The sequence below is a fragment of the Agelaius phoeniceus genome, chromosome 3 (genome assembly GCF_051311805.1).
Source record: "Agelaius phoeniceus isolate bAgePho1 chromosome 3, bAgePho1.hap1, whole genome shotgun sequence".
In the NCBI taxonomy this organism is placed as follows: Eukaryota; Metazoa; Chordata; class Aves; order Passeriformes; family Icteridae; genus Agelaius; species Agelaius phoeniceus.
This window is the reverse complement of record NC_135267.1, coordinates 19,345,649-19,367,994: the sequence shown is the minus strand read 5'-3', so window position 1 is coordinate 19,367,994 and position 22,346 is coordinate 19,345,649. Positions and strand designations below refer to the sequence as shown.

Sequence of the window (22,346 nt, the reverse complement as noted above, 5' to 3'; positions counted from 1 at the left end):
AATAGAATTGTACTGGAAATGAGAAAACAATGGTGTGCTCAGTCACTGGAAAGACACAGTTTAGGTGATCATCCTATGGATAAACATCACCAGCATAAACCAGGCAACTGTAATTTTGTGTCTGAGATGTTCTTGATCTGAATATATTGAACTATTTATGCTTGCTCCATTCCTCCATATTATTTCATTAATCACATAATAACCCTTCCACTCCTCCACCAAACATGCTAACTCTAATTATCTCTTTGCTACACAGATGTTTCTTCGTTCAGATGTTCAGTGCCAGGCCAGGTGTCGCCCTCACTTTCTCATGAATTTCAGCTTACATTACATCAGATCGATGTCCTCTCTGTGTGTGTCCTTTTGAATAACAAATCGATTGGGGATAGATATGAATGATAGATAGAGTGTCCACGTTATCTACATTTGTTACACACATGCACATGTGAAGGCTGAATACAAAACAGGAAAGAAAGCAGTGGTGTAAGCCCAGGGGGCTGGTGCGCAGGCATCCCCCATTTCTGCAAGCCATGCTATGCCTACCAAAAATCAAAGTATCAGTGACGAATCATTCTATTTCTTATCTCAAATAGCTCAGAAGCCAGGGAGAACATCAATCGGTCTCTACGTTTTAATCAGAGAATCGTGGAGAACTCAGTAATTTGCAAACTCTACTGCTGTGCTTCTGTGTTCTTATGCAGCATGAAGTTTTAAAAGCATAATTCAAGCCGTAAGGAAGTGTTTAGTTATGACAGCAGGGAGTGTTGAAAAATGCATCGGAAACTTCCCTGTGAGGAAGGGATTTGTGAGAGGTTTTAGATTGTGCACTTCATGTGTGTTGCAGCACCTGATGAATGCCTTTTCCTCAAAATAAAGGCAGGCAGATTATTACGAAATTCTGATATAGGTATGCTCTTTAAGAAGGAGCTCTCAATTCCGTGTGATCTCCGGGGAAGCTGCACGCCCGAACAACGCGGAGCTGCGGGCGGGAGGCGACACCGACTGCGGGGCACCGAGGGGAGCTGCGGCAAACCGCCGCCTTATTTACAACTTCTTACTTCGGCCGACGTAGGAAAAAAACCCAAAAACCAAACCGAAGCAGAGACGAAGCGAGCGGCTCCCCGGCCCTCCGAGGGGTAAGTGCTCGGGCACGGACCCGTCCGCCCACCCTGCCCTGCCCTTCGGCCGGCCGGCGCTGGCCCGGGGAAGGCGTCCCGGCCGCCGGCCGAAGTTGTCGCCCGCCGCGGAGAGAGGCAGGACCCCGTGGCCACCCCAGCTCCCGTCCCCGCGGGCGCCGAGCGCGGAGCTCCCCGAGCCGCCGCTCCCTGCCCGCGGCCGGCAGCCGGAGCGGGGCGGGGCGGGCGCCCCCGCCCGCGGGGACCCTCCCTCCCGCCTCCCCGCCCGCCCTCCCTCCCTCCCCTCCACGCCCCCGCGCACCGCCAGAGCCGCCCGGGGAAGCGGAGGAGAAGGAGCGGCTCCCCAGAGCCCCCGCCGAGCCCCCGTCCGGCGATGCCGAGGGCGAAGCGGGAGGAGGAAGAGGAGGAGGAGGACGGGCTGCCGCTGGAATAGAGGAGCGGCGGGAGCGGGGCCGGCAGCCGTCCCGCGGGGCTGCCGCAGGCACCGCGGGGCTCCCGACCCGACCCGCCCCGCCGGCGGCCCCCGCGCCCGCGGGAGGGAAGGAAGGAGGGAGGGAGGGAGCGCCTGCCCCCCGCCCCGGCCGCCGCCGCCGCCCGGCGCCCCGCGAAGCAGCGCGGTGGGGCAGCCCCGCCGCGCCCGTCTATGGGGCGGCGCTGAGCGGCGGCGCGGCGGGAGGGCGCCGGGGGCAGCATGAAGTCCCTGCTCTTCAGCCGCTTCCTCCTGCTGCTGCCCTGGGTGCTCATCGTCATCATCGTGCTGGACATCGACAGCAGCCGGGCGCCGCTGCCCGCGCTGTCCCCCCGCGGCGCGGCCGAGGGCGGTAGCGGCGGGGCGCGGCCGCCCGCCCCGCGGCGGCGGCCCGAGGCCGCGCTGCCCACCATCTATGCCATCACGCCCACCTACAGCCGCCCGGTGCAGAAGGCCGAGCTCACCCGCCTGGCCAACACCTTCCGGCAGGTGTCGCGGCTCCACTGGATCCTGGTGGAGGACGCGGCGGCGCGCAGCGAGCTGGTGACCCGCTTCGTGGCGGGCGCCGGGCTGCCCTGCACGCACCTGCACGTCCCCACGCCGCGCCGCTACAAGCGCCCGGGGCTGCCCCGCGCCACCGAGCAGCGCAACGCCGGCCTGGCCTGGCTGCGGCAGCGGCACCAGCACCTGCCGCCCCCGCAGCCCGGGGTGCTCTTCTTCGCCGACGACGACAACACCTACAGCCTGGAGCTGTTCCAGGAGGTGCGTGCGGGACGGGGGGGCGCGCTCGGCCGCCACGCTCCGTCGCGCCCCGCAGCCGCCCGCCGCGTCCCCATCCCCGCTCCCCGCCGCTCCCGCCTCCCCTCTGGCTCCTGCCGTTCCCCCTCCTCAGGCTCCCGCGCCGGGCTGCTCCCCATCCCCGCTTTGCGGCGGACTCGGTGTCCCTTACCCAAAAACTCCGCGCACGGGGGAGTCGAGCCCGCCCGGAGACCTTGCGGTGCCCGTCCCTCACCCGGACGCCCCGGGGCTGCCTCTGAGTGACCACCGCGCTCTTGGTTAAGTTTCTTGTACCTCCTCTCCATAATCCCCCAACTTTTTGCTGCTGTTTTCTCACTTTGCTGCCGAGCGAGGCAAGTTTAAGGTTTATATAAGGGATCCTGTGTGTTTTGTCAGAACTGTGTTGAAAAGTGCTCCTTGGTTTGTTATTTTCAGGTTGCATCCCTCTCCCTGTAGGGCAAACTCGCATCAGGAGTCGCCATCCTTCCCAGTTTTTTCCTTGGCGCTAATGAATTAAGCCAGAGCAGGCTTCTTCACTGGAGTTGCCTTTCTGAAGCCTTTCGCTCTTAAAAGCAGCAAATCGCTTGTGTAACGACTGAACGCCCTTTTAGGAGTCTCTTTTGTGAAGAGACCTGGTTTTGTCTTCATTGCCTCCCTTTGCTGAAGGGCTTTGTTTCGTTTTGGTGGGAACTGGCAAGCGCTCGGGGCAGAGGAGATCCAGCTTTCTTTCTGGGCTCCCCCGGCAGGAAGGAGGGCGTTTAAGAAGTGGACATAGAAGAGTAGAAGAAAAGATCATGTACATCTTCTGTGACAGCCGGGAGAGTAACCTTGGCAGGGAAATGAGGGAGGGAAGCAGCAAAGTTGGCAGCAGAGGACTTGAGGCGTGCTGTGTCTGTGTGTCCTGCCGGTGGACAGGGCTGTCGTTCGAGTGCGCACCCCTCCCCTGCCGCTGCCTGCGAGCTGTGCCCCGAGTTAAAGTGAACGTGATACACAGAAATGGGAAGCACATGCAACTCCTTAGGGAAAGCTGGTTTAGAAATGCTTACGGTCGTTTGTGTTTAGGTTCACAGCGCATCCCTTTCCATTTCCAGTGTGTGGGCAGGTGCAGGCTCCCCATTCAGCAGGGATGCCCTACTTCTTTTGCCCACTTGGCTTTCAGCATTGAAGCTGCTAATTTAAGGACCTTTGCCTCGAGGCTAAACCTTTGTTGCAATTGATTTTTTAAAAATTCTCATAGCTGTGCTCAGTGCATTATAATGCAGAGTAATTTCACATTCCCCTCTTTGATGTTATGGGAGTGCTCACGTGTATTTGTAGAAATAAGGTTAATTTGACTGAATCTTAGGGAGTCTGTTAACAGAAACAGAAAATACACTTCGGAACTATGAGAAATGTGGAACAAAAGATATTTGGCAAATATCTGCCGTTTGTTTGGGTTTTTTTGTTGTTGAGTACCAACGTTAGGGACAAGCTGAAGGAACAGTATTAGCTGGCGTTTCTCTTGAGTGCTCCACAGCTATTGCAAAGGAGTCTGGTCACATTTATTCTTTTAAAATGTCTATCATTATTCTACTAATTGCTGTGAATCATGAAACAGAAAGGTACAAATTACCTCTCTAATTAGCTAGGAAATGCAGGAAAATGAAGGGATAAAGCTGCCTGAAGGGTTAACCTTGAGAACTGCAAGCACAACAGGCAACCTGTGTTTCCTCTTGCTAACAAGGATTGTAACCTCCAGCAAGAACCTCTGCAACCCTAAGGCTTCCCTTTCCCCTGCCTTGAGCTGCTGGGAAAGAGCTGTTTGTCCTGAGCCTTGTGTTCACAGGCAGGCACACATGCATGAATGAGTTTTCCCTGAGAAATGGGGAGCTGGGAACGCTCAGTTACAGGAGCAGAGAAGGAGCTTTGGCTTCAGTTGCCGCTGTGGGTTGCTGTGGCTGTTTTTGGGGTCACTGAGGAGCTGTTGGCACTGACACGGGGAATGCCTTCCCGACCTGGCAGAGTCCATTGGCAGGTCTTGCCAACGGGAGGCGCCTTTACCCTTTACGTGTGGGAGGTTGCATTTAGAGTGAGCCAGGAGCCTGATTTTGCAGTCGAGGCACTGCTAGAGGGCTGGTTGCTTCTTGACTCGATAAAAGAAAATCTAAGTATTCATGGATTCTGGCTTGACAGCTCTGTGATAAATCCTGATGTGCCCTTCAGGAGTTGATTGATTTATGAACGTAAATTATACTTGTCTTCTCCAAGCATGAAGAGAACAGCTTCAGAATGCATTGTTTGCAGATGAAGCCTGGTAGTAATTCCTGTTATGAAAATGGTGGTAACTATACCTGAGAGGGAGTTTTTTTTCAGTTTGTTTCCCTGCCAGGAACAATTCTCCAGACCAGCAGTTGCTTTCCCTAAGGAGGTCTGATAAACTGTAGTCTGCTCACTAAGAGGGAGAAGTTTAAATGTAGGATGAGACAGGAGCTGTGAGCTCTCATGCAAGCAGCATCCTGTGAGCTGTGTGACTTTCAGCATGTCACACAGGGGTGTGCAGGCCCCCAGTGCCAGCAGCACTGTGTGCAGGCAGGTGTGTGCAGTGTGCATCCGGTGCTTTATGGGACACAGGTCTGTCCTTTTGTGATGGATTGCTGCTGGGTCAAAGCTGGCTCCAGGGGCAGCAGTGGGGCCTCAGGGAGGTGAGAAGCAAGGCTGGTTAGGACTGTAAAGCCAGCAGGAGAGGAACATTTGTGTTAGGGAAATGTTTTGCTCAGAGGTCAAACAAGCAGGACTGCGGAGCAGAAGGCGAGCAAGGGAACTACACGTCCTCAAGGACTGGGTTTGAGGAAGCTCCTTTGCTGTGGGTTTCCCTGGTGTCCCTACAGGAGATAGAGCCTTTTAACAAAGCAAGATCAGCAAAAGCTTTCCTGTGAGCTGTAGTGTATAAACCATGAGGCCATGATCAAACAGGAGCATGCTTTGACATGGAATGCCATGGGATACTTCTGAGAGCTTTTGATGAAGAAATTCTAATCTCTGTCCAAAGTACTTCTGCCTGGTGCTTATAGCAATGAGTACTTTATATTTGATGTGGAGTGAGCTGGGCCCAGTAGACCTAGGCTAAGTGTGTTTCATGGAAATCAGGAAAAAAGCCCCAGCTTACAGTAGTCTGGAAAATGTCACCTTCTGTAGTAAATCTGGAGCCCTTGGCTGCTGTTTATAATTATCTTTTTTCCTAAGACCTATGATGGCATGTGGGTGGACAGGTCAGTTTTTGACTGGTGAAACCATGTCCTCAAAGTTGAACTGGGCAGGGTCTAAATAGTTTTAGTTGTCCTTTCTAGAATAAGGTGGAGAGCCTGGTTTGTCTTTCTGCTGCTACAGCATTGGCTCAGTTAGCATTTTGTTAGGAAAGGTTCACCTTCCATGGAAAGGCTGCAGGGAAGGAACCAACCTGTTCAATGATTGTGAGATTCTTTAGAGTACTAAAAAGGATGCAGCAATGATGAAGAAATATTTCCAGGAGTAGAGGTGTGGCTTTTAAGTTATTCCCAACTCTTCCTGTTTGAGAGTGTAGATGTGGTCAGGTGAAAAATCATGCTTTTACTTTAATGCCTGTGGTTCTGGTATATTGTATTTTGTCATTTATTGTTTTGGGATTGAAACCTCAGAAATAATTTGTGTATTTTCTGTTCATCTGGAGGTGTCCTTGTGCATCTCTCCTTCAAAAACAAGTCTGCTTTCTGAAAATACCTGTTAAGTTAAAAGTCAGCCTGCATTCTTAAAAAAGCCTCTGAGAGGCCTGAAATTCCAACTGTTATATTTAAGATGTTTTACAAATGTTTCTGCATGACTCACCATAGCTTCTATTTTTTACCACACGCTGTTCGTTTTGGAGTGATTCTTATAGTTTCTAGTGCATTTGTGCTTCATCTTATTCCTGAATGCAAGTTATTGTAATATTGTGACTGATGCCTAGCAACTGCTGATTTCACATTTTAAACTTCCAGAGGGAAAAAACCTTGGATGATACTGGCATTCCACCTTCACAGAGAGATTTTAAAAACAGGATTAGCCCAAGCACTGGGAAGTGAAGATAGACAGCTAAGTTCCACTATCCCTAACTCTTCACAGAATTCCTGTGTTTCTGTGTCTCAGGCATTCTCCCTGCTCTTTCCATATGTTGAGTAGCTGGCCAAAGGCCATCACTTCCATGGTCCATGTTTGGATGTGTGCAAATTGGAGGAATTAGTGTTGGAGATCCACTCTGCTGTTGATTGTGCAGACTGCCCTGAATCCTTTGCAGGTGAGGGGTGAGCAGCATGAGGAGTACAAGAAGAGGAGTAAAAGTCTTCAGTATCTGTCTGAAAGTGAGCTTGCTGCATTCAAAAACACACTGAGCTTTAGAGATTCCTGTCTAGGTTATTTCTGACACTTCTGTTTGTGTTTTGTTCAGACACCTAAACGGAGATATATTTGAAATTAAAATGCTCATATCTAAAACCACGGTCCCCCTCCCTGCCACCCCCAGGTTTCTGGTCATCAATGCCAGAATTCCTTGGCAATGTTTGCTGGATACTTAGAGCGTGCAAGTGTGGCACATTCCACTGTCTTGTCTGAGTGCAAGGAGAGGATTTGCAGACTGGGGCTCCTTAGAGGAAGCCACACTCTAAGGTGTGATGTGGATACAGCCTTGCAGTATGGAATTCAGAGTAGATCACAGCACTAATTGTTATTTCTAAGGGGTAAAGAAAGCCAACCCAAACCTCGGGAGCTTTGCAGTTAGTCCTATTGCCCACTGAGCTGTGGGCCAGAATTCAATTTGCTGCAGCTGTTCCTGCACAAGAGTGCCCTGAATATGATGGTGGAGTTGAAGCTGGAAAGCAGGTATGAGAGGACAGAGCTCATCCTGCTCTCCCTAAGCTGAGTTAATCTTTGCAGGTAGCTCAGGATTCAAAGAGCCACAGATTCAGACTGAAAGAATCTTCTTGTGTCCCTGTCCTTCCCTCTCAAAAGGTGTGTATGAGGGTGGCAGATATTCTAATGGCTTTTAACAGCCATTTCAGTAGCCTAAAAAAAGAATTCTTTGTTATTAAAAATAGAACAGAAATACTTGCAGGCATTGCATGTCACACGGGCTTCAGTTTTCCTGTGATCATCTTTATAAAATATTTTGAGGGGAACTCAAAAAATGCATTATAGAAGAGGTAAATTTAAATTTAAAAATAAATTTACTATTTATTCCAGTTTTGACTAGGGAAGGGTTAGTGTTCCTTCAATAACACTTACATAAGTGTCCTAATTTTAATACACTGTATTAAGCTAACTTATGTGTATTTTTTAATAGATATATTTGTGCAAAATATTTAAAAGTAGTATAAGTGAATCTCTTTACCTTTGAAAACATGAAAATCTTTTGTTGTATCTCTTGGAGCTGGTTGGAAAAATGAGATTTTTTAAAATAGTCTTAAAAATAACATTCAGTAGTCTAGACAGAATTAAATATTAGCTGGCAGTCATTAGTTATTTTCTTCAGAATAAAAAGTGATCCAAATATGAGTTAGCAGTGCATTAAATACCTTTCTAGTATATAAATGATTTAGGAGTACATGACAGATTTTAAATGCACACTGACATTTTTCTTCCACCTAGACATGTAATACCTGTGCTAAAGAGGTTGGATTAGAAAAGGCTGGCAGAGAATGAAATAGCTTAAAAACGGGAGGAAACAGTGACCAAAAAGAGAAAAAAAAAAGGCTATTTGAAACAGGTTTTTGCTTGGTTACCAAGTAGTCTCTGTTTCTGCACTGGCAGCAGCAGTTTTACCTGTGAAACTGATACTGTTGCTGGGAAATTAATTACATGGGGTCAGCAGCTCTTCAGAGGTACAGTGAACACAACCCAGTAGAATGATAGGGAGTAGAATGAGGCAACCAGTAAATAGAAGGGCCCAGAAGTAAAATGAGTAGCAAATGTTTTGGAAGTTGGCCCAATCCACAGAAATTGGCTGCAAACTGCTTTAGTTAAATTTGGTACCGTTTTCTTCTGCAGGGAAGCAATATTGACATTTGTGCCCAAGGATGCTGGTATAATTTAGAAACATTAGTCATGTACCTTATATATAAAATGTTGCTGGAGAAAAGGGTGAATTAAGCTATCCTCCCTCTGCAATGTAGATTGTGTACAGATCAGCAGAGGAGGTTTAAAGCAGATGCTTGGAAAGAAAGCTTTCTAGCAGGGAGGATGGTGAAGCAGATCACCTGTGAGAGCTGCAGAGGGGGCTACATCAAGGAATGAAATTTTTTTCTTTGTAGATCCCTTCTACAAGCATTCCCATGGAGAACACCCTTCACAGTCAAATTTGCCAACAACAAACTTGCCTTTTGAAGTTCCTAACCCCTAAGCATCCCAGTCCCTGAACACAAAAGCCACTGGCACAGGTTTTCTATGCCTTGGTGCCTCCTTTGAAATGATGGTAAGTGGGGGCAGGAGCTCTGTCCAAAGCCCCAGTAAACAGGCACAGCATCAGGCTGAGCTGTCTGGCTGAGCCATAGGGCTCTTACATAAGTTTAGTTGAAGCAGAATTTCTCTTTAAATGGCCTATGAGTGATGCAGAGAACTGTGTGAGAACTGACAGGGAACCTGTCTGTGCTTCTGCTTTAACCCAGGAATTGTAGCGAAGGAGCTCCAGAGCCTGTCTTTGGTAGTAATAAATTGGAATTTGGCACAGAAATCTGCTGGAGTATCACTGGGATGGGCAGGGGTGTGAGGTAGGATGGTGAGCATGGATGTGAACCTGTAGCCTGACCAGGAGAGATCACAAATCACACAGGGGTTGAAATGACAGGGGGAAAAAAGTTTACGAGGTGTGGCAGCAGGTTTGCCCTTGCAGAGGGCTGTGAATCCCAAACAGAAACACATTGACATCATGCTGCAAAACAGCAGGATGGTTGTTCCAGTCTGGAAGCATTTTCACTGTAGGAAGTACAGCCATGTTTCCTTTTCTCTGTCATTTACCTTCATTCCCCTTGGGCTTTTATATTTTGTTACTGGCTTGGTACCTTCCCTATCCATCAGTCCAGCGCATCCCATTACGCAGCTTTTCTTGATTGACTAATGAGATGCTAAATTTAGCAATGCTTTTATCACTGCCTTTTATTGCTCAGCTCAATTTCCTGCATTTCTCTTGCTATTCTTCAGTGATTACTCTGTTGTTACTGTATTTACTGCTGTATGCCCATCACCTCTCTGGCATTTCTTTGGTCAGTTGTTACTCATCTCTCCGGTCATTTCCTTGCCCACTTCTTCCCAGTTCTCCTCCCCCTCCTACTTCATTCAGGTTTGCTCTACCATCTTCCCCATCCAGTACATCACTCTCCTCCTATGCCCAAGACCCCCTTTCAAAAAGTGAACAGAGGACAAAAAAGCACTTCTCCCCTGAGAGAGCTGTCCAAGTGGGGCAGGATGAATCCTGCCAGTGGGCTCCTCTCTGCTCGTCAGCTACACAAGTCTAACTAGGACAGAGCAGCTGCTTGACTTGCAGAGAGTGAAGTGTAAGAAAGATGAATACCATTCCTGTAAGCTACCAGGACTTTCAATGCTGAGTGTTAACACAGCTTGTGCTACTGCTGTCATTACAATGACAGATAGAACAGTCATTTAGGAAGCTGTAAGTCCTAGGATTTTTGGCAGTTGTTTAACCCACGGCACTGAAGTTATTCAGATTTAATATGTTTTTGAATCACTTTTTTGTGTCCTGATGATTAGCAGCATAAAATTCCAGGTGCAAGCTGGCCTTTTAATCCAAATAATAGCTTTTTCCCCATCATACATAAATACAGCCTTCACATATCGGTATGTTAACTGCAGTAATGCTATTCTCAGAAGATTAAACGAAATATTCCTACTTTCATCTGCCTAGCATATCCCAAGGCTGTGAGGTATTTCAGAATTAGCATAAATACTGGTCTAGATGTGCTCTTTCAGCTTTTACTTAAAGGAATTGCTGTATTCTTGACACCTGCTTATTTTATTCCTCAAGAACGTAACCTGTAAGAATAAAGTCACCCAAGGACAGAAGTAGGAGCTCTGTAAGGGGTGACTTGCATCTGACATGTGGTGGCTTTACTGACATAACTCATAGACACTGAGATTGACCCAAGATTATTAGTTTAAAACTTCTTGGGTCATTTCATGCTGGTTTTATGAGGTCAGTGAGATACTCTTCATTGACAAGGTTTTCCAAAACACTGTGTATCATGGAGTATTAATGTAAATCCATCTGGTTCTGCCAGCATAGATGCTTAGGCCACTATTGACCCAGTTCAGAAGTCCTGTGTAACCTGGCTCATTTTGCAGTACAGCTGCCCAAACTTTTACTATGCCCACAGGCAGGGCAGGGGTGCACTGTGCTCTGGCCACTCTCCTGCAGTCAGAGAATGCCTGCCCTTGTCTTGTGGCATTCTGAGTTTAGGTACAGACAGTTGGCACAGGATAGCCTAATTACTGCAATTCTGAACACTAATAATTTGTTCAGGTATCCACACCCTCCAGGAGCTGTTAATGGCACCATGTGTGTTTATCCTGTGGTATTTACTGGTGTAGCACAGTTGGGTGAATGGTGCTGTGTAGACATGCCCAACAGGATGATTCTCTGTGTCCATGTCTGGTATGTTTGGATGTTAAGATAAATGTGCTGTTAGCAAAACACACAAAAGAGATGTGCCATTAAAACCAGGGCTAAAAGATCTTCATGAGTTGAAGTTTTGGTTGATGTCCATACCCAAATAGTTAATTGCTAACTTTGCATTTCCTACACAGAGGAGTGGGAGAGACTGGAAAGTTAAACATAAGCAGGGAGAACAGTTGCAGGTAAATACATTTATCAATAACCTTAGAAAGATTCATGGCAGCCTCTCACTGGCAATTAACCAGGCAATGCCTTGGAGACAATCCTTACCAGAAGAATTCCCTATGTTGCCAGCTGAATACATACCCTGCTCTTATGCACTATGGGCTGCTGCCACTGAGTAAGGTGTTCTAGCTTGCTGCAACAGTTCTTAGGGTGAAAGAGAGGAATTTTGGATAAACAAATCTGAAGATAAACAAATAATTGGAGGGAGAGAAGGTGCATGTCTCTCTTCTGGGTGTGCTTACATTTTTGTGGATTTTTAAAGATGTATTTTACACTTTATGTGAAAGTTCTAAGAATCTGCTAATGTTTTTAGCTTAGAAATGTGAACCATGCTGACGTGATGTCTTTGTTTTTTTCTGGTGTGACTCCTGTGAGTTTTGATGATATGCATGATAAATCTTTCACCTTGGCAGAGAGAGAGGGAAGTGTTTAATATTTAACCAAGGTTGTCTTTTACTTCAGCATCCATCGATAGGGGACTGCAGTTACAGATATGTAAAACTGTGTTTGTTTTTGCTGAGAAGAGTGCTTGGAAGGAAAAAGGGATAACCTTTCCCAAAGGAGTAAGTTTCAATTACAACAAAAGACGAGACTGTTTTTAGAATAGATCAAATTAAGCCCACATTACACTGCAATAGTTTAATACTTGTTTCAATAGAACCACATTTAGAGCACAGTGTTAAAACAGTGGCTTTTGAACCAGCGTGGTTAAGTTGTGCAAGTCACCGTGTCAGTGCCCTCGCTTGCTCGAGTTCTCACGCCAGACCGTCTGATTTTCCCACAGGGAGCAGTGTGTCAGGGTTTGTGCCATATTATCTCCTGTTTGCTGGAGAAAATGGACCACTGAACCAGTTACCTGAAGTCACTGAATCAGACTCATAATCTTTACTGTTAGAAAAGACCTCCAAGATTGAGTCCAGCCTTTGCCTGAATACCACATCAATTAAACCATAGCACTAAGTGTCATATCCAGTTTATTGAACACTTCCAGGGATGGTCACTTCATCACTTCTCTGGGCAGCCCATTCCAATATCTGACAACCCTTTCAGTGAAGAATTTTTTGCTGATGCCAATCTGAACCTTCTCTTGCACAGCCTGAGGCTCTTTCCTAATGTTACCTGGGAGCAGAGGCTGACCCCCACCTGGCTCCACCCTGCTTTCAGACAGTTGTGGAGTGATAAGGTCCCCCTGAGCCTGCTTTCCTCCAGGCTAAGCACCCCCAGCTCCCTCAGCTGCTCCTTCTAGGACTCACTTTCTACACCCTTCCCCAGTTTTGCTGCCCTTCTCTGGACATGCCCCAGCACTTTAATGCCCTTCTTGAAGTGACTCCCAGTCATGGACACTTCTTGCTACAGTCATTTTTTCATACCTATGGCTTCTTCTATGCAAGATAAGGATCACACTTCCAGTTTTGCATTTAGTTAATTTACATCACTAGGAAAAACTGCTGCTGGTGATAATAAGCATCCTGCCTGGCCTGCTTTTTGTCTTTTTCAGAAACTTAGCAGAGCTTTTAAAGGGAAAATACAGAAGTTAAAAAACCTTAGCAATCTTTTTTCATTAATCCTTAATAGATCTGAGCTGCATCTCAGGTCTGCTGCAGTAGGAAATAGTTGTGTGTCATCATTTCCTCTATTCAATGCATTTTTAACAAGTCCCAAACTAATTGTACTTGTCCTAGTGAAGTGTGTATTAATCATTATTATTATATTTTCTCTCACTGGGTTTCTACAGTATCTCCGCTATCTATAGACATAAGCTCACTGCCAGAATGCTGCAGTCTTGCAGATAAAAAATATCTACTACGCCTTTGAAAACCCAAACAAACAAGAACAAAACCCCGTTTTTTCACAGCTTTAAAAACTCTTGGTGTAAAAGATACCATGAATAGGCTATTTAAAGTAGAATTGAGATGCCTATGGACTAGAGAGCTGGATATTTCACAGAAAATGGGGGGGCACACGCAGCTCTTGGGCCGCAGTGCGTAAGCCAGAATTGCCTTTGAATTCCCAGTGGTGCTGAGTGCTGTGGGTGTGCAGAGCCCTGGCAGGGGCGCCGTGGGGCGGGCAGTGATGCTGTGCTGCCTCTTGCAGATGCGGACGACGCGCAAGGTATCCGTGTGGCCCGTGGGGCTGGTGGGCGGCCGGCGCTACGAGCGCCCCGTGGTGGAGAACGGCAAAGTGGTCGGCTGGTACACGGGCTGGAGAGCTGACAGGCCCTTTGCCATCGACATGGCAGGTGAGGCTCGCTCACGGTACGTCAATGCTTCCGTTTCGCAATTTAAGCAGCTTCTTAAACTTCTGAAGTGCTGGCAGAGTGTGCAGCCCTTTGGCACTAACTATCCTGGAAGTCTAAGCTTGTACATCTTGTCTAATTAATTTGCTGCTTGGTGGTATCTGAACTTACTTTAATTTGTTTTTATTTTTATGTGGCAACTTGGCTTTTATGTTGTATAAATTGTCTGTCTGAAACAAGTTAATTGTATATTAATTCTTCCTAGCAATTCTTGCAAGGAGTCCCTGCCTGTCATTTTGTCATCAATCTAAACCAGGCAGCATAAATGCAGACCTTCTTAGACCTCATATTGTAAAATGCCACTTTATTCATGTTGCATTGGTTATTTGGAATGACAGTGATAACTGTAGATGGATATAGTTTGAAACACTGGGCTTAGGGGAAAAATCACTGACAGCTGTTGCCTGGTAGAAGAAGGCAGAAAAGCTTCAAAATGAATCTAATCAATCTTCTGCAGTGAAGTTTGCACACCACACAGCTCTGTCTTGCTGACAGTCCATGCTTAGACTATCTTTTGTATACACTCACAACTGCCACATGAATCACCACAGGTCACAGGTCCAATTTCTGATACAGCAGAAGCTAGTTTCCCAGCAAATGATATGGTATTTGCACTTAGACATCTTCTGTACACAGGAGGGAAAAGTAGGAATACAAGGGTGTGGAGAGATAGAATGTAAGAGAATAGTGCAGAAGGTAATCTCACACCTGAGGAGTTGCAGCTGTACTGACCACCAAAGATTAGGAACAGGCCTGCCCTTACTAGGCCACAGCTGTGTCCAGCAATGATGAGTGCTATAGAAGAGTGGGTTAGCTGGGTGAGAAGAGACATGGAGGTTGTTGGTTGTGCTGTGAAGAGAGCTGGAGTTTGTTGACTGCTGTGAGGGAGTCAGTGCTGCAAGGAGATGCCCATGAGAAATCACTGAGAAGGTACTGGAGAGTTACACTAAGGTGACAACACAAGGGCAAGAATAGGGTACAAATAGCCACTTTTTTTTATCCTGATACCCAATGTTTTGAGAGAGGGAAAAGGACAGTGTACAGTTCTTTCTCATCTTAACAGAGAAATGTTGTATTAATTGAAATTATTGATAAAAAATATGTACAGTATTTACAGGCCAACTGGCCAACTGGTTAAAAAGAGTAAAAAAAGTAAATAAAGGAGCACTAATGGTTCTTATCACCTCAAAGACAAAAAGGTTATCAGGTGAATTTTTCTGCACTGTAGAGGCATTTCAATTCAATAGTATGACCTGGCATAAAAATAAGTATTTGGGTGTTCACATAAAGGCATTCCTCAGGGGCGAAGCAGGTACTCAATGCCCAAAACCATGCAGTGTGTCAGGGGCTGCAGCTGTGCAGTTGAACAGTCCCTGTGGATTTACAGATACACATTGATACTGGACTCCAGAAGGGATTACTGATGGCATTATAAAGGTGAGAGCATGGTCTATAATTCATCAGCTGCAGGCAGAAAGCCATTACAAAACATCAGCCAAGGGACTCTAACCCAGACATGAAGATATACATGGGAAGTTCTTAAGCTGTTTACCTTGCAGATGCTGGCTAAATCACTGGCATGAGGGAAAAGCAGGTCCATTAGGAGCATTCCCTGCTTGTGTTTTAACCAAAGTCATGTAAGGGAGGGTCACAGAGACAAAAAAACCCCAAAACTTTCAGAGTACAGGAAATTAATGCACAACCACAAATAAAGAGTTATTATTTTGCATGAGAACTTTTATTAGTCTTCAAAAATACTGAAGAAATTGAATTTCATTTTTAATTTCAGCAAGGAGAGAAATGGATGCAGTTTAGACTGCTAAAAAATGATGTGAATTTGCATCTGCATTCCCCTGAAGAATAGTGTCAGGGCATAAACAGAACAGAACTGCAAATCCAGAACTCCATAGGTGTCTGAGCAGGTGCAGGCTACAGGATGTGTGTCAACATGCAGTTTCCTACCCTTGCCCTTCTCTCCTGACTTCCCAGCACACGTCCAGGGACTTGCTACCAAGCCTAAGTCCATGCTTAGTCAGTTCCTAGCATTTTTCCATATACAAGGAACTTTGGTTATACCCAATGCTGCACATAAGGAAGATCAAGGATCTCTGTTAAAAATACTGCCATGCAAACAAGATGGTGCATACAGTAATACTGATATGGAGATGTATCTGCTGTCTACAGTTAATGTTCTGTGCTCGTGCCCCAGTGCACTGGTAAGGAGGCTCAATTTGGTTTAGTGAACCATCTTTCACAGTGATTTATACAAGAATTTGATCATGAGGCTGGGTATGAACAGTGATGGCTTAAAAGGTTTGGGATCACCAATTTAACTTGTGGCTGTTCAGAGGAAGCACATCCTTGACTTTAAGCACATAAAATTCTTATTCCAGACAGCAAAATACAAGGCCAAATTCAGGTCCTGCTGATTTCATTGGGCTCAGTTCAGTGACCCTAGCTGGCCAACCTCCCCAGATTCTTTGAAACACACTTGCTCATGGCAATCACATTAGGTCAGTTCATTAAACATTGGTTATTTATTTTGAGAAATTTGTGGCTGATACTGCTGTTCTCCAATGCTAAACTGGACTCAGAAAGCAAAGTAGCCATTTCCTGTCTTGCTTCTTACCTGGCAACCACCACACCATAGAAATTAGATCTGGTATTTCCAAAGTTCTGCTTCAGTTTTTAATCAAGGGGGATTCTAGAGTTTGACACAGACTTGCTTACCTTGGGGAAGAAAAGTGAGAGAGAAGGTGGAAAGCAAAAACTGTGTTATTTAGTATGGATCTGAATTCAAGTCTTCTATATTAAATGTTGTTTTATTTCTGGCCTGTTCCTTACTGCCAGAATTTTGGATCACTCAAGAAAAATGTTAGATTGTGATTTTCCTAATGTGAAAGCTGATCAAGAAGGCAGATGCTTGCTTTGCATTAGCATTCCAGGAGCTACTTCAGTCATAGAGATTAGTATGTGACTGTAAATCACTGGGCCAGCAGATTTTGGACTTTGGGTTCCAGAGCTCATCCACTGTGCCCTAGGCACCTTTGCTAGGGCCTGAGCAACCACCTTTTTTTATTGTATTTTATTAATATTTTGCGGTAGTCATGAGATCTTCAGTACATCTCAAGTTGCTTAGGGTTCCCTGAGCAAAATGCCAGTGTATTCATGGCACTGCAAAGCATGGCATATTTTGATTGAATCTGAAAGAGCCACTACTGGAAGTCACAAACAAAAAAGTTTTAAGTGGTATGGCAGCCAGCACTCAAAACCCCCCACCAAAACCAAACCAAAACACCAACCTCCCCTCCCATCCAAGGATAAATACTGTTTTAAACATTGAGCTTATAATCAAGTGCCTCTTTCATGGTGAATTAATCAGCAGATGCCTTTGATCCTAACTACAAAACCTCCTGGTTAGACATCTCTGCCTTACTGCAAGCCAAAAAGTACACCACAGGGAGAACAGAACTTGAAAGCCACAGAGCCCAAGCCAAAGGTGGGACCTTCATCTATGTGGAAACCAGCACATCTGTTCCAACATCAGCACTGAGCATTAGCATTTATACACTCCAGAAATGATAAACACTCAAGTTTCTCGCTTGCCTTCAGCTACTGTCCTACCTAGAACATCCAGGAAGCAATGGCATGACCCATGGCAACAAAATCTTTAAACCCTGGCTCAAGTTTAACTTGAATGATGAAGAAAAATAGTTCTGCCTTTTAACAGAAGCCATTGGTCTAATACAAGTCAAGGTGTGAATTAACAGAAACAGCTTACATTGAAAGAAGAACAGATGTAATATCTGCTGTCTCCCAGGTATCTTGTCCTCCAACAAATTAATTCCTATCTAGGTGGTTCTTCAGCCAATTAGATTTAATTTATAACCTTGCATTAAACACCAAAAACCCCCAAAACACCTCTTCACACTCCAGCTATGAAATTGTCTTGTGGCATTTCATGTGAAGTTAAGCCCAGTATGACCTTGTAGGAATAATGACTAAGTAAAATAACTGTATGCATGTAAGCACTGTTCAGTTATGCTACACTGGAGACAGTAATCCCAGATAAATCCCGTTAAGTGACAGAATTCAAAACAACAGTGTCTTTTCATCTATTAGCACAGGATCATTATCTGCTGAGAGAAATAATTAGTGTCAGTCTGGTCAAAACTTGAGCTGTCTCTTCTATTTCTGATACCAAAATGACACATCTGATAAAGTCAACTTAAAGTTGTCACCAGAAAGTGGTTTGCTCTCAAATCCATCTCACAAAATGTCTTACATGTGAAAATAAAGCTGTTTTAAAGCAGAGCTGAAGAACTAGAGAGCCAAGAAATAAGTCTCCTTGGATTATTTTACCTCCTAGAGTTGCTGCATTATTGGATTCTTTTAACAGGGCATGGGCCCTGACCAAGGAAACAAACCTTAGGCCAGTCAGTGCACAGTAGCCCACATCCTTGCCACCTGCAACACTCACTTTATAATTTAACTTTTATTTGATGACACCAATAGTTTTCATAGCACCCTCAAAATGACAATTTGCAATAGCATGGTAGCAAGGGCATGTGTCACATGCAGGGGCCATGGCCCACTTGAACATCTGTATGTAGGAAAAATCCACCCTCAGAACTCAATGCAATTTTCTCAGCAGAGGAGCAAGCCTTGCAACAAGACAAATTGATGTATGGATAAGTATAGGCTATGGGTCCTGGGACACTGGCCCCACTGACACTGTAAAGATAAACAGCAGAAAATCTGCATCTCTTCTGCTTAGAGTGAGATTATTTCTGTGCACTAAAATCTAGGACACTAATTTTGGTGTTTACTTCATTTTCTTCTTTATGCATGGGTAGCTTGAATCTTAAATATACTTAAAAAGAAAGAGCAGCTCACACAGCTGATCAGGGTTCAAAAATGCCTTCCCATTATCTTTTTTTTTTGAGACCAAAATTATTAAAGGCCAGTTGCATCCAAAATTTATTGTTTGTTTTATGTGAGGAAAAAAGGCCAACAAAACCTAACCAAACCCACTAAACTGAAGCAGACTGTTTTGTTCATCAGTACTAAGTCTCTGGTCCCCTTTCAAGTGCAGCAAGTACATACTGTCTGTAGCTGAGGGAGTTTAAACTCTCACCCTCAGCTCTTCCCAACTATTACATTTGGCTACCAAGAGCACTGGGATAGAGCCCACCTTGTGCTCCATCGTGGCCAGGCTACAAGGAGTGAAAAGCAAGACTGCACTGCAGGGTGTGGATCCATGCAGACCCTGTCCATGCAGACACCTATTCTCTAGCCCAGACAGGACAGGATGTATAAAGCTACATCAAAGATATAGTGTATAAGTGTCTTCTGTGTCCATCAGTGAACTGGGACCTGTTTACATCCAATCCATAGACTTCATCAGGGTCCAAATCCTTACTGAAAACAAAACAAACTTCCTGATGTCTCCTTTTGCTTCCTACAAGCAAGACCATGATAAAGTGGTTTCAGTGTGCCTTTCTTTACATGATGATGTAGTAATTACTTCCTTACATTTTCTTCTTCAAAAGGCTCCCATAAAAGTCACAGATACTTTCAAGGAAAACACAGTAGCAAGACATTTCTATTAAAAGAGGGTCAGAATTACATTAAGTTATAGAAAGTTATATTTTAAACTCCTAAAATTTTAATAGTGGCTTTAGAATTAAATGTTCTTGGAGCTTTCCAGAACTGATGTCAAAAGTGTTACTATTTGTGTCATAAAGGGACAGCTAGAACCACTCTGAAATGATGAAGAAAGGATTTCTTTGGTAGGCTTGGCAATCAGACAAAAGGAGTTAGTTACAAATGTAATTTTTCTTTACAAATCTATCAGTTGAGTTTTTTAGTCATAGTTAAAGAAGCATACATATGACTGAGCATTGCTGAAGGAAAATGGGAGAGTTCTATAAAATAATGGTAAATTAGAGATTCATGGGAGCTTCTTCAGAGAGGGTGAGTTTGTTCAAAGCAGTGATTTCTCAGTTTGCAGTCTCCCTTCAAGGAACCTGGTGCATGTTAGTAGAGAAAAGCACTGCAGAGAGGTGTATACACTGAATAAATCCTTTGAGCCATGCTGTGCCATGCTGAGACCTGCTGAGACTGCCTGGCAGACCCCTGGTGCTGAAAGTCATTCTCAAGGCAGAGCATTAGTATGACTTGTCTTTCCTCAGCAAGGCTGTTAAAAATCTACAGGCTAAAGCTATCTAAATATCACAGTTGTAATATGTTTTAACCTTTTTTCCTGACTCTCACCTTGAAGTGTAGAATGGTTTGTACAGTATAAATTTCATACATTTTATTTTACTTATAATTGAGTTTTATTTCTTAATTAAAAGTAGAAAGGAAGAATAACCCAAGATTTTAGCAATACCTGACTTTTCAGGCAAGAAAGCATATATTACCTACATGATGGGAAAATAAGATTTACATGTTGAAAATATGGTGCAATTAAAAATAATCTGATCATATCTTAAGGGCAAACCAAAACAAAACAATATAATGTAGGATGTACAAACCTACCAAATATTATCTATCCACATAATCAAATTTACACATTTTTAAAAAGAACATGGGAGATTTCTAGGCATAACTGCACAAAAATGTAAGGCCTAAAGGTTTTTCTCAACCTTTTTCCCTGTCTCCCTCTCTCCAAGGATTTGCTGTGAGTCTTCAAGTGATCCTGTCGCATCCCAAAGCCGTATTCAAGCGTCGTGGTTCTCAACCAGGAATGCAAGAATCTGATTTTCTGAAACAGATAACAACAGTGGAGGAACTGGAGCCAAAAGCAAATAACTGCACAAAGGTACTGATTGCCACACTTTGTGAAAAGCTTTGGTGTCACCTCTGCAGATGACTTTACTGACACACATGGTAGTTTGTACTTTGTGAAAAGCTTCCATCTCTGCAGATGACTTTACTGACACGCATGGTAGTTTGTACTTTGTGAAAAGCTTCCATCTCTGCAGATGACTTTACTGACACACATGGTGTTTTCCAGGTTCTTGTATGGCACACCCGAACAGAGAAAGTGAATCTAGCTAACGAGCCAAAGTACCACCTGGACACAGTGAACATTGAGGTATGATGGGGGACAGTCCCAGGGCAAGAGCAGGACCATGGATGCACCAGCGCGTGCTCCGCTTCGGACAGCTAACGTCATCTGCTGCTGCCTGAGACCTGACAGACTTCTGTGGAAACAAAAGGAAGCTTTCAGAGACTCTAATAAGCAAATCAAGTGGGTGTGCTTTGTTCTAACTTGTCTGCATGCATTTCTGAACTCTCAGCTTAATAAACTGACACTTACCTTTGTTTTAACGCTGTTTCCACATACATAAACATGGCTGCAATGGAGTATTTTCAAAATCATTATTTATGTATATACTTTTTGTATTTATCCAGCTTAATGGTGTAATTATAAACTGATTTTAACTCACAAACTGTTGGTCTAAATATCTGTATAAATGGATCCTCCAAACTGAACACGTTTTACTTCATTAAAAGTAGCAGTCAAACAGGTCATACAATAATGAAATAAAAAACCCACAATCATTTACGGATTTATCCTTTTAATATAGGGAAATAACATTTTATCATTACGAGGCACCATAAAATGTAAACACAATCACTGTCATAAACCTGGATCTCTCTGCAAGACAAAATATATCTGTTCACACTGAGTTACCTTGAATGCATATTGTGCTGTCAGTTCTCTTTTAACACTGTGCGCCTGCCTCCTGAGCCAGGTCAGAGACTTTACCACAGGAAACTCAAATGCATCAAATGCTCATCTTTAGAAGAATAAACTATTGATTTGTAGAACTACAGTAACATCCAGGTTTATCTTTCTTTCAATAACCACATTCCCTGTTATGCACACCATAACAACATCACAGTGAAATGTATGATGAAACAAAATTTGTTTGATACACTAGAAAACATTGCTCAGTGATACATTTACATTCTATTTATATATGATTAAACATTTGTTCATACAGTACCTTCTACAGGATTACTGGGTAATTTTGGGGGGATGGGGTTCATATTTTTGGATATTACTAACATGATAGCTACATCCCTTATATGCAAACATTTGATCTAGAATTTTGAGGGAAAAAAATCAGTATGTGGTTAAGCAGCTTCTTAATATGGTCTATGAAATCATATGCATTGTATGAAAATGCTTCCAATGATGTATAAATATATTTGATCTGCTTTCACTACATCAAATTTAAATCAATATAGACCACAACACGGTCAGTCAGTTATAACCTTAATCTGAACAGCTGGGGAAAAAGAAAAAGAATATATATGTACATGGAAGGAACAGCAAAAGTAAATGTATTTGAACAAGGAATGTTAGGTGGCTGTTCTGGGAAAGATTTCTATTGCAACTTTCATTTCCACAGTTGTGTGCTGAGAGTCTGGCCAGAGGAGCTTCCAGTCCATCCTGCGGCTGTGTTGGGGGGCTGGCCAAAGCCCATCACGTTGCTGGAACTGCTGAGGTTCATTCCAGCCATTTGCTGATTCATCTGCAAAGCACACACACACACACACAGGAGCCTGGTTAGCAGTGGCACTGAAACACAGCATGCTGCTAGTCAAAAGAGTCCTGCCTTCAACTAGCCACCCAGTTACAAGGACATTTCCCTAAAAATATTTCTCATTAAATAAAAATATTAACTCTATCTAAGTTTCTAAGCTTTTTCTCATACTATCAGCTTTTCTGGAGCCCTTCAACCACCAACATAC

General features: G+C 44.4%; 2 protein-coding genes and 1 long non-coding RNA gene across 7 annotated transcripts in view; 1 reads left to right on the top strand and 2 right to left on the bottom strand.

Moving 5' to 3' along the window:
- LOC143693512 (uncharacterized) overlaps positions 1–3,082 on the bottom strand; it is a 173,212-nt gene extending 170,130 nt beyond the window's left edge. For both annotated transcript variants that reach the window (XR_013181252.1, XR_013181253.1), the window contains exon 1: positions 2,555–3,082. This is a non-coding gene — a long non-coding RNA (uncharacterized LOC143693512). The remainder of the gene's footprint in view (positions 1–2,554) is intronic.
- B3GAT2 (beta-1,3-glucuronyltransferase 2) lies at positions 1,827–21,146 on the top strand. The gene is made up of 4 exons (XM_054629343.2): positions 1,827–2,367; positions 13,373–13,517; positions 20,252–20,400; positions 20,596–21,146. The coding sequence occupies exons 1-4, from the start codon at positions 1,828–1,830 to the stop codon at positions 20,680–20,682; spliced, it is 921 nt and encodes a 306-aa protein (XP_054485318.2). The 5' UTR covers position 1,827; the 3' UTR covers positions 20,683–21,146.
- Positions 21,147–22,346, bottom strand: part of SMAP1 (small ArfGAP 1) — a 93,143-nt gene continuing 91,943 nt past the window's right edge. For all 4 annotated transcript variants that reach the window (XM_054629340.2, XM_054629342.2, XM_054629338.2 and 1 more), the window contains one exon: positions 21,147–22,126. In XM_054629340.2, coding sequence (XP_054485315.1) covers positions 21,992–22,126 — 135 coding nt within the window. In that variant the 3' untranslated portion in view covers positions 21,147–21,991. The remainder of the gene's footprint in view (positions 22,127–22,346) is intronic.